At 41.0% G+C, this 12,500-nt stretch overlaps 1 protein-coding gene across 1 annotated transcript in view; it reads left to right on the plus strand.

Moving 5' to 3' along the window:
* Positions 1-640: 640 nt before the first annotated feature.
* The window catches only part of LOC135102938 (N-acetylated-alpha-linked acidic dipeptidase 2-like), a 155,006-nt gene continuing 143,146 nt past the window's right edge, over positions 641-12,500 (plus strand). The window contains exon 1 of the mRNA XM_064008644.1: positions 641-717. Within this exon, the coding sequence (XP_063864714.1) occupies positions 656-717 (62 nt within the window). The 5' untranslated portion in view covers positions 641-655. The remainder of the gene's footprint in view (positions 718-12,500) is intronic.

A 12,500-nucleotide genomic window follows, 5' to 3' on the forward strand; every position in this document is an offset into this window, starting at 1 on the left:
CCGCATATATTTTTTTTCCTTTTTTTCCTTTTAGTTTCATATCTCGGCAGTATTGATTTGCAAGATTTGTGTGAGAGAGTTCCAGTCTCTCTCTCTCTCTCTCTCTCTCTCTCTCTCTCTCTCTCTCTCTCTCTCTCTCTCTCTCTCTCTCTCTCTCTCTCTCTCTCTCTCTCTCTCTCTCTCTCTCTTTTCTCTTTTCTCTTCTCTCTTTCATTGCAATATACCTCGTTTGGGCGTCCTTCCTGTCAGTTTGTTATTTTTGTGGTCGTTTCTTTAAGCAGGAGTCAAATATAATACACGGCGCGGCAAACAGTTAAGCTGAACATTGGCAGTGTGCAAAGCAAGGGAGTTCTGGTGTGAGGTGGTGAGGGTGTGGTGGCGGGGCGTTGTAGTAAGCTTGCTGTGGCGATGGTGTTGTGGTGGTGAATGGTAGAAGCTGGAAATACTGGATGGAAGAATCACACAAACGTCAGTGGGAGTTTTATTGACAAGCTGTGATGGTGGTGGTGGTAATGGTGGTGTAGGCTGTGGAAACCAGTGTGTGGTTAACAAAATTAGTGTTATCTTGTGTTGGACTTGTGTTCAGCTCAGTAATGCTGAGGTGGTACTTTTTGCGCAACTTGAGTCTGCAAAGGAACATTGCTTTCATATTCAAATGAATGTATGCGATACTTGTACACAGAACTGGAAAAGTCCACCTTTCACACTTCACTGTAGGTATGTAACACGGCACGCACTTGCACATGATAGAATACCTATTATATTTATACTTCATTGTACAGATACTTGTACGTATATTAGACACTTTTTTCATGAAACCGAAACCATAAATTGCACTAGATATGCTTACATTTAGCAGTGAAAATGTTTCGAGATATTCTAAAATTCATGTATAATTCATGTAATCATTCATAGTTCAAATTTCATTTCCGACAGAAATGTGAAGAATAATTTGGTTCCTGAATCGACCCCTTACAAAATGTCTCCGTATTAGATATTTACCAATACTTGCATTACAAACTTATCTCAAGCTGCTGGAAACTTGAACCGAAAATGACATTTTTATGGTGTGTGTGTGTGTGTGTGTGTGTGTGTGTGTGTGTGTGTGTGTGTGTGTGTGTGTGTGTGTGTGTGTGTGTGTGTGTACGCAAGCACGCGCGCGTGCGTGTGTGCTTGCGTACACACACACACACACACACACACACACACACACACACACACACACACACACACACACACACACACACACACACACGTGTGTGTGTGTGTGCATACACAGCACTATGCAATACGTGTTTATTTACTCCTCCCTGACACGTATGGCAACACTGGTGGGCGCGAAGCTTGTTCTGTTTTTAGCTGTGGGTGAAGGTAAGCGGCAGCGAGCCATACCGCTGCGCCACCTTGCCATCCGGTCTGGCGGCCTGCACCCAACCCGGGCTGGCATCACGGTGTGCTGCACTGCGTAGTGTTGTAAGTACACAAACACAAACATTTATGTGACGTTTTTGTGCCTGTGCGGCCAGCGTCCGACACGATGCAGTGCCACAGCTTCTGCCCAACACTACACGCGTGTTATGGCGGCCTGTGTATGGTGATACGACCAATCTGTTTAAATTTTGCAATTCACTTTTGCTTCTCGATTTTGCTGCAGGACATTGCCGTGTCCAGTCTCCATTTGGTTGAGGCTTTTATCTTTTCGTAGAAAGTACTGTGTACTATGCATGAATATGACTTAGTAAGGGCAATATTTAGGGGTAGAAAGGAGTTAGCATTTGTGAATACTAGCATTATCAGTGACAGAAGCTGAGAAGAGCTTTCTTTTTTAATGTGATATGGTCACGCATATAAGTTGTGTGTGTGTGTGTGTGTGTGTGTGTGAAATCGCAGTTGTGATCGTCATTACGATCTTCATCCAAATCATCATTACGGGTCATTACAATTTCACGGATGAAACAAAGGCCCCCAAAGAATCCTCCATGAATAGCAGCATTTAATCATATTTTACTTCGAGAAATAGAATGATCACTTCATCCCCTTTCTGATTTCTTTGTATTCCATTTTCTTTTCTTTTCGTATTCAAGATAACCCTTTGATACATATGCTCTGCTCTTCTTGTTCCATCTCCTCGTTTAATTTTTTCCTTGTAAAGTGTGTGTGTGTGTGTGTGTGTGTGTGTGTGTGTGTGTGTGTGTGTGTGTGTGTGTGTTGAAATCGTACCAAGCCATCTAGTTTACTTCTTGTTTGCATTAATTTCCCTGGGTAGAGTGGTGTTCAAGCTGGATGATGACAGTACACACCATTTTTCCTCTTAATGCGTTTTTTTGGTATAATCATAAAGAAATACGTGATGAATATGTGTACGTATATTATGATAATAAATAGTAGTTATTGTAGTGGTGATGGTAGAGATGTTGGTGTCGTTGGGAGCCAAATGGACAAATATGGAAACAGTGATAGAAGAATCCCTCGGGCTTGGTGTGGATGACTGATATTTCATATGGTGGTCGAGGAGCATCATATTGCATGCATGGTATTCAGTAATACCACTACAGCTTGCCTTCCAGTAAGTGGAGGATTTAAGTGGTGTGGATGATGGCATGGGCCTCTAAGAAGTGCCTCAGCATACTGGCGGGCTGGCGTCAACACGAACCAGGCCCGATCATCAGTGCCCCTCGCAAGAGCCCTGAAGGCACCCTAGGAAATGAACGTAACACATGGTGTTCTCAGGTGTGGTAGTGGCAGTAATAGTAGAAGGAGGCGGAGATGAGTAGTAGCAGTAGTGATGTGGCAAGTGGTGACATAGTAAAGTTTGGTGTTATTTTTCACCAGAAGTCATCAGAGTTTCGTGGGATGACACAGGGAAGAATGGACTCGAGCACTGTGCCACCATCACCAGTACTACCACCATCATTGTCTGTAGGATTAATGGTGACTGTTGGCTGCTCGCCACTCGTTTAGATTGATGCTGGTGTCCTGACGGGCACTCAAGTCAGGAGGTCTGTTTCCACCCTAATGTCTGTGTTGTTGCAATCCTCACAATATATTTGCACCGAGAACTCCTCGTGTCCTTTTAAAAACTTAAAGTTTACTGACAAGAAAAAGAAATACGGTGGTTTCCTCCCGCTGCTTTGAAGAACCCAGTTGGTCAGAGACGACAAAGGCTGAAGACCTCGAGCATCCTGAAAACATTGTTTTCATGTTTGCAGTTGTGAAAAAAATGTATTGTAATTCTAAAGTTCTGGTGATGTCTATATTATAAGTATTTTCATGGAAGGATTGTTATTGAGAGTCTTAAGTGGAGTTTTAGAGGATAGAGTTGCCTCACCTATAAAAAAAAAAAAATTCAGGTATACATAAGGTTGCTAGATCCTGGTAGAGGCATTTGGTGTGGGCCTGTTATCGTGCAAAGACTGGGGATCGAGTAACGTTGACTTAACACCAAGTGCTGGAAATTTTTGTAAAAGGGAAGACTAAGGGATAACAACATGTCGGCGAGTAAGATCTTGCAAGTTTATCTAATACTGTTATATGTATTACAAACATGAAAAAGAAAGTTACAGTGCATAGTTTTTCTGGTAAAATTTGTGAGCTGCAATATTTCTCTGTGACGAAGTATCTCCAAAGTTTTCATCATTTGTATGACTGGAGGATGTAGCGTTTTGTGAAAATTATAGTACCAGCGCAACTGCTGGGTGCTGAGCGAGTCCATAAAGTATGTGCAGTATATAAGGTAATTTTTTATGTTAATAATGTTGTTCAGGAGAGTAGGATGTGCAAATTGTTTGTAATGCTTATTGTCGGGACGGCCACGATCCTTTTTAAATAAGACTGGCACCCACAGACACTCCTGCTGGTGTTAAATAAAATTGTCGGTGGGAGAGCGAGGGTTGGTAGAAGCCACTTATGCTGCATATTTGTGGCGTAAGCTTGTTATTGTTTTGAGCCTCGCTGTTAAAAGGTGGAAGTAATCGGTTATGACTCTAGTTGTTAGGGAAAAGGAGCGAGGTATTAACGTAATCTTTTGAGGCTTAACCAAATAGATTTGTTTCCTCGGTGGTGGAGAGTCTCTTTTTACTATTTATATCCCTGCTCCTGCGCCACTCTTCTTTGCGGGAATGTTGAGAAGCTAGATGGGGCCTCGCCGCGGCAGGGCACTCAGGCCAGTCACAGAGAGAGCAGTTAGTGGCTAGAATTTATAAGTCACTGTCATCTTGTTTACTCAGGGTGGCAGCACCTCGCGCTTTGTGATGGATAACCAGCCACCATCATCTTCTTCTTCTCCTTCTCCTTCTCTTTCTCCTCCTCCTCCTCCTCCTCCTTCTCCTCTACAGCCGCTCTCACCACCGTCTTCCTGACACAACACTTTGTATTCAACATTCATTTAATTCTTGCATATAAATTATTGTTTGACATTGCCTTCCTTTTTACTTTGCATTGCGTAGGTCAGTCACGTGAGGTGGAAGTCTTTGGTAAGAAGGGCGGGAAGCAGGGTGACGGACGCGACAGGTGTGTGTGTGTGTGTGTGTGTGTGTGTGTGTGTGTGTGTGTGTGTTGCTGTGGTGTAGCGATTGAGGGAAATATGATAACGTTATGATTTTCATTTAATTTTGTTTCCTTTCCTTTTGTTTTCATTTCTTCAGTTCTGACCATACTCTGCCTGATGAACTGTCTGTTTGCTCCTTGACGTGTGTGTATTTGCCTGAATCACTCCCCCCCCACTCTCTCTCTCTCTCTCTCTCTCTCCATCATATTCTATTATCTCCATTTTCACTCGCTTTCCGACTTCATCACCGTCTTACCCCACAAAACTATTCATTCCCACGCTCTAATCATATAACAATCTCCTGCCTTTTTCTCCTTGACGCATGCGACCACTCAGCAAAATCCACCGTTGTAAAAATTAATCTTGAAATTGCTTGTATTTTTCCGTTCTTTTCATGAAGGTACCTTTGCTTTCCTTAATGGCGCATGAAAGCTTTCGTGTCTGTGTGGTTTGCCATTTTTGTTACCGACGAGAAAAATCATAAAAACCAGACTTTTCCTCTCGTCCTGTCGCCAAAGTAAAACAACCATGTTGTCTTTAAAGGGCATGCAAAAAATGACTGCAAAAAGCGAAGCGATTGCGTGTCGCAAAACGTGGCGTGAAGGAATGAGATGTGAACAGACTACAAAACAGGGGATACATTTCATATGGAGGAAGGAAGAAGTGAGCTAAGTATTAATGTGTATGGTTCTCGTTAAGGAATATTTGTTATCAGGATAATTACCTTGTCTTCAGGATTGCAAATACGCCCCAGAACTCCCGCAACAAGGAGGAAGAAGAATAAACCTCAGTTTTCTTCGTAACGGTTGTGCTTTGTGTTGGTGTGCATGAAGGGTTGCCGTACCAGCACAGTATGAGCCGAGTGGAATGTTGTTGTTGTTGTTATTGATCGCCAACCAAGCCTGGCTGGCGTGGGCCTTTTCATGTGGCCCACGGGTAATTCTTAGTATTCAGTCTATCGGTGAGTACAGCTGAGCGCTGCCTCCCGAGTGGAATGATGGCGTGGATTGTGCATTTACCGGCAAGCATACACACACACACACACACACACACACACACACACACACACACACACACACACACACACACACACACACACACACACACACACACACACACACTTTATTAATAAGGTAGTTATCACCCTCATGGTGTGACATAGGTCATTTCTAGTTTCTTGCGTCAAGGATCCACAGGCGGACACAGTTATCTGATGTGGTCAAGACAGAGTGTTAGTTTTCTTGGTTCTCTGTTCTGGCCTAACAAGCAGGTCGCAACTGTTCAACAAGTAATGTGAGTAGCGGCTTCAGAGAGGGAGCACAGAATTTCCAATTGTTTCCGCTTGGTAGAGGATTTAAATCTTCAAACCCCACGATTGCAAGCCCGCAGCATCAGCAGCTCTGTGCAGTCACGAGAAGCTATTATGTCACAGTCTACGCGACCCGCATTCCAAAAGTATCATTCGGTTATCATTAGAAGCCGTATGAAATAATCTTTTATTCCATGTGATTAAGAATGTTTTATTATATTTGTTTCTTGAAGATGTATGAAATAAATTGTGATTTATAAAAATTAAACAAATGCAATGTGCAAGGAAATATTCATCCAATTATGTTATTTAAAACAGCTGTCGTGGAGGCAAAACTATTATGGTAGAAAATTATTTGGCCACTAGTTGTGTAAAACTGCACAGTTATATAAAAGGAAAATATTAATTCATTCCATATATGGATTCATTTTACTAGATTACAGAAATGTCAGATACATCAGTGTTATCTCGTTATTTAGTGTTTTATTTAATGGGGAATATTTGGAGCAGGTCAGTTCCTCCCTCTCTGGGGCTGGTGGCCCGCCCACTCCTTGATATGAGCGCTGCCACCTCCCAGGGGAAGGGAGGGTGGCCTTATTACATGAGTATTACTGTGCTGACCTTTATTACTTGTTGCAGGTGTGCAGACCGCTCATTGTGTCGTAATGGAGGCTCCAGGATGGGACGAATTTTTATGTAAATAGTGGAAATTTACTTGAGGTCCAGTCCATTTTTCTCCTCTGTGACATAAAAGTTTTTATTTTAGTAATTTGTGTTTTTACAGACTATATAATGAGTAACGAGAGTCAGTATTGTGCTTTTTAGTTTACAACGAACGGAAACATGAAATCAATCGTAAGCGTGTGTATTAATGGGTATCGCGTGTAATCAAAGACGCCTTCTCCTGGTTAACACCTACGCAGGCTGGAACCACTGGTCTACCACGCACTATATTCGACAGCAAATCGTCCTTTTCATTCTACTGTACTCGTACACACGCAATGCACTTTTTTTTTTCCAACTCGAGCACCGCCGCGAGCCTCTATGGTGCGCCCCACGAATTTGGATTTCATGTATTCACCTGTATCGTCCCCCCAAAAAAATATGCAGGACGCTTGAGGGATTAACCTAATGACATTTCAAGAGTTGTATAATCACCTCCTGAGGGTATTTTAGCAGTGATCCTTCTAGGAAAGCAGAAAGTGAGGACGGTGCTCCCCCTGCCTTGTTAGGGCTGCTCTGGCGTGCTCTTGCGTCCTCTCGTACGTCCTTATAATAACGGGAATAATGCACAAGTAAACAAACCTTAATACCTTTTACGTGACACCATAAAATGTTTATTCTCTTGCACAAAATATGTCCTTTTCCATATTGCACATCCAGGCTCCACTTCCTGCTTTTTCAAACTTGGCGAAATCATGAATATATATATATATATATATATATATATATATATATATATATATATATATATATATATATATATATATATATATATATATATATATATATATATATATATATATATATGCTATGTAAAATTATATAAATTTATCCTTCCTTGATACGGTGTTGACTCTGGTGAGATCAGAAGCCAGAAAAGATTGAGTAGTTAAATTTGCTCTGATCTCCCTCAAAAGAAAACGAATAAAAACATACAGAGCCCAGAAATAAAGTTATTCATGTAATGGGGTTAATGTTTAGGAGTGTTAAAAGGAAAAGAATCCGGAAATAATATATTGAATTTATATTTGGCTTTTGTCATAACTCGGCTACAGTAGACTTTGCTGTGCAGTTGTGGTCCCCATATTGGAGGGATATAGGTTGGTACAGAGAAGAATTAGTGAAAAGATAGATTAGATTAATGGGGATCTGATAGAAGTCTTCAAAGGCATAAGGGATATAACAAGGGTGATGTAAAAAAATAATTAGGACTATAAGTAATCAGGTCAAACTGGTGAAATTAGTTTTGAAAGAGATAAGAAATTGGTTTTCAGATACAGTAATGAAGTTGTTGGATGGCGAGTCACTCGGGAGTTAAAAAAAAAAAAAGACAAATTTATGGATAAGGATGAAAGGCATATATAGGTAGAGAAATGAATATTCGCACGTACAGGGACTGCTATGTGTGGGTCTGATGGATTCTTGTCAATTCCTTATTCTTTCATGTTCTTATGTTGTGTTTCGGTAGATTTTAGATTACTTTATATGAATAAGTTTAGTCATTACAGGAAATCTATACAAGGACAAAGCTGATAAAAGGCATTGGAAAAAAGGGCACAAGAGAAGGATATGAATAAGTGGCTTATTCTTCAAATTTCGAATAAGTGATTCTTTTTTTTGTCATTTGCTATAATTAACAAAGGACACAAGCTTATATAACACAACTCTATAAAGATGTGTGATAAATTTTTCAGCTACATTTTCTGTATCTTTTTCTGGCATCCATCCCTGAGCCACTTTTCCAGTACAGTTTTTCTCTGAGCGCCGAGGGAACGCTCAGTGAGGCGCATCACAGACAAACACTACCAGACAGACGCGGGAGCCTCCCACAACTTTGGTGGCGTGTGGACTTGTGGGTCACTTTTGTGAGTTACAACTGCAGTATGATTACTTGTCATTGAGTTGACAAGCTCTCGTTTGATGTCTTACATTTGAAATCATGGCCACCGGGACAGAGCTAGGACTTCAGTTACCTTGAATTCAGTGACTGACCTTGACTCACTGATAGGCCACGAATCAGTCTTCTCCACGGAAGTACTGGGCGGCTGAGCTAGGCTGGGGCGCACCTCGACGCAATCATTAGGCCGCCAGACTTAAAGGCGAGGTTTAGGTCGTGGGTTGGTTCCGGAGCGGCGGCGGCGGCGGCGGCGGCGGCGGCGGTGGCGGCGGCGGTGGTGGCGACAGTGAAACTAATATTGTGAAATGGAAAAGGGCGAAGGTGGCGGCGAGGCGATGAGAGTGAAGGGGCAGCGCTGTACGTAATGTTGACCGCTGTGACAGCCTGGGCGGGGAGAGTGAGTGGGGCGCGAGTATTATTAAGGCTGGCAGAGATAACAGTTCGGATGACTAATGTAATATTAACTACTTTACCAGTTATTGTTGTTCCTTAAATTAATATCACGTGTTACAAAAGGGCGTACCAGGAGGGAGCTCTCAAGTACTTGAGACATACTAGAAATAAAAAAAAAAAAAAAAAAAAGCTGCAAGTGCCATTCACGGATCTTCATGTCTGTGACCCACACTGAGGAATGTGAGCAGCGGCAACGTGATGGAGCCGTGGGGCGCCGGTTCGATTAGCTGTCTCAGGGCCGATAGACTGATAGCGGTAGGGTCGTTTGTGAATTTATTGGACGTGCTTCTGATAGAGATTTATCGGTTCATTGCTTTTGTCCGTAATAATGTTCAGTAAAGCGCACGCTGAGCAAATATAAAAGAAGCACAGACGACGAAAAGAGAAATGAAGATGAAGTGGAGAGGAAAGGCAAGAAAACAATAAGGTCTGTAGTCGAGCACTCTCAGAACACGCCCAGCCATTAGTTCAGAACGACAGATGACTTGGCGCGGACCCTGACTGTTTCCAAACTTGCAGGAAATCAAACATTTGCTACTGATGTTTTCGTAAAGGAGTGATCGGTCACTGCTGAGTCCCGGAAAATAAGGAGACGCAGTGAGCAGTAAAACAGTGTGATTCGCGCCAAGGCAAGCGGATCCTGTGCAAGTCATGTTCGTTTCTGCTCGTTGTATGAGTGAAAATTGTGATGTCTGAGTACGTACTGCACAATGTACTGTACAATAAAAGTCGAATTCTTAACACAGCCTAGTTTGTTTACGAATCTGACCTCTTCTGTGTTTAGTAATTACTGTACATCAGGGCGTTCTGTTTGGTAATGCGAACCGGAACCGAACTGAGTCTTCATTCTTTCCTAGCTGTCTAGCTTCTGGGGCATTTAAGACTTTTAATATCAGATGGAATATTAAAAACGTGATATGCCTGTATTAATGCTGAAGATAATTTCCTTAGTATAATTCTTTTTACATTTTTTCTTGACCAGGATGGTCCAACTACGGGCCCGCGGGCCACAAGTGGTCCGCCAGCTGATTGTCTGTGGGCCGCGAACGCTTGTGTTATAAATTTATCTTGTACACGAAATACACAGACGAAGTTTCTGTGCCTGTATTTGAAATAGTAATAGGAAATAGAATTACTAAGATTATATATATATATATATATATATATATATATATATATATATATATATATATATATATATATATATATATATATATATGTATATATATATATATATATATATATATATATATATATATATATATATATATATATATATATATATATTGTCCCTCCAATATATATATATATATATATATATATATATATATATATATATATATATATATATATATATATATATATATATATATATATATATATATATATATATATATATATATTGTCCCTCCCGGTAACCGTTTAGTGCTGAAGTGGCCCAAGATGTCGAAGAAGTTGGACCACCCTGCTCTAGACCATGGGCAGTCTTACTTTCACGAAAAAAAAAAAAAAAAAAAATAAATAAATAAAATGTGCAAGGGGAGGAATGTGTTGCCGGTGGAGCCTTACAGCCTGTCACTCTTCATCCCTCACTCCTTTTAAAAACACACCTCCATATTGGCCCTCGCCTTCCCCTTTACACGGCCACCAGGAGCACCGGGCTAAAAAGAGCATCGCAGCACCAATTACACCAGTGACCCACGCTGCTGCAAAAATATCCTGGTTTTATTAGATCTTAAAGCGGTCTGTTGCCGTGTGTGTGTGTGTGTGTGTGTGTGTGTGTGTGTGTGTGTGTGTGTGTGTGTGTGTGTGTGTGTGTGTGTGTCTGTGTCTGTCTATCTGTCTGTCTGTCTGTCTGTCTGTCTGTCTGTCTATCTACTTGTCTGCCTGTCTGTCTGTGTCTTCCTCTCTCTCTCTCTCTCTCTCTCTCTCTCTCTCTCTCTCTCTCTCTCTCTCTCTCTCTCTCTCTCTCTCTCTCTCTCTCTCTCTCTCTCTCTCTCTCTCTCTCTCTCTCACACACACACACACACACACACACACACACACACACACACACACACACACACACACACACACACACACACACACACACACACACACACACACACACACACACACACACACACACACACACACACACACACACACACTGAAAGCAAACATCATTAATTAAATTGTATTTGTAGTGCCTCATATTATGAACCAGCGCAAGGAATGATCATTAATAGAGATGAAATTTGTCGATAAAATGAAAATAATAATAATGATAATAATAATAATAATAATAATAATAATAATAATAATAATAATAATAATGATAATAATAATAATAATAATGATAATAATAATAACTAAGAATAAGAATAATAATTAGAGCAAAATAAGAGAGAAAAATGAAAGAAAGGAGCCGGGATGTTTTGTTCCTCGGGGAGTTCATCAAGTTGCCGGGAAACTGTATACCAAGTTGAAAAGTAGTTTGAAAAAAAAAAAAAAAAAATCCACTTGTGAGTCCCAGCAGGTGGTGCGGTTATGAGATGAGTCTTGCCCCTGAGGCCCTCACAGCCTGCCGCGCCACGCCGCCCGAGTGTTAGGCGAGAGGAAAAATCACCACAGCTTTCCTCATTTGACGTTACCTGGGAAATTCCATATGGTCGTAAGACTTCATTTTGTGGCGAAATATATCTTTATTTATTTTTTTATTCTAGTCGTCCACCCAAAGAGATCCCAACCAAGCTGTGGATGTGGCTGTATGGCCTGGCTTCCTCATACATTAAAAAATATTATTTGTCACATTCTTCTTACCGTGTTTATTTTATGACAGTTAATGATGTTTTGTGGTTAATGAAATATTTTCGTCATCGATTGCTACACAGGACTTGTAGCTGTGCGTGTGTGTGGAGAGACGTGTCAGGGCTATCGTGGTAACCTTAACAGGTGAATTACTGTCTTTCGGTGTTGCTGTGTAAGAACATTAAACAAAAGTTCATATTTATTTATTTATATATTAAATGGAATTACGAGAGGATGTACGTAGAAGAGTAAACTAGAAGTACTGTCACACTGTTAGCAGCAGCAGCAGCAGCATCACCACCACCACCACCACCACCACTGTCCAAGCATCTGGCGTTCTTTCATTATCTTTACTCTTTTGTTTTATTTGTCTTTTAATTGTTTAATGACTGTCGTGTGTGTGTGTGTGTGTGTGTGTGTGTGTGTGTGTGTGTGTGTGTGTGTGTGTGTGTGTGTGTGTGTGTGTGTGTGTGTGTGTTAAGGAGAGTATTTCCTCTCGAATAATTTTTCAGGTAATATTACAACCGTTATGTGGTCTATTCTGGGAAGGTCACAAGCTCAGAAATATATATAAATTGGAGGGCCTTGCATGTGTGATTTTGGCATGAGGAGGATTGTGGAGTGATGTGTTGTATTGTACGTGTTGGGATGAACAAGTTGGGAGAACCATTGACTCCGAGAATGGCTTGCAGGAACAGTTTAATGCATCTTTATTTGTTGACTACTAAAGGGAATATCAGTAAAGTGCTGAAGGTATCCGTTCAATGTAATGGCAAATTGAG

Source organism: Scylla paramamosain, chromosome 8, assembly GCF_035594125.1.
Source record: "Scylla paramamosain isolate STU-SP2022 chromosome 8, ASM3559412v1, whole genome shotgun sequence".
NCBI lineage: Eukaryota > Metazoa > Arthropoda > Malacostraca > Decapoda > Portunidae > Scylla > Scylla paramamosain.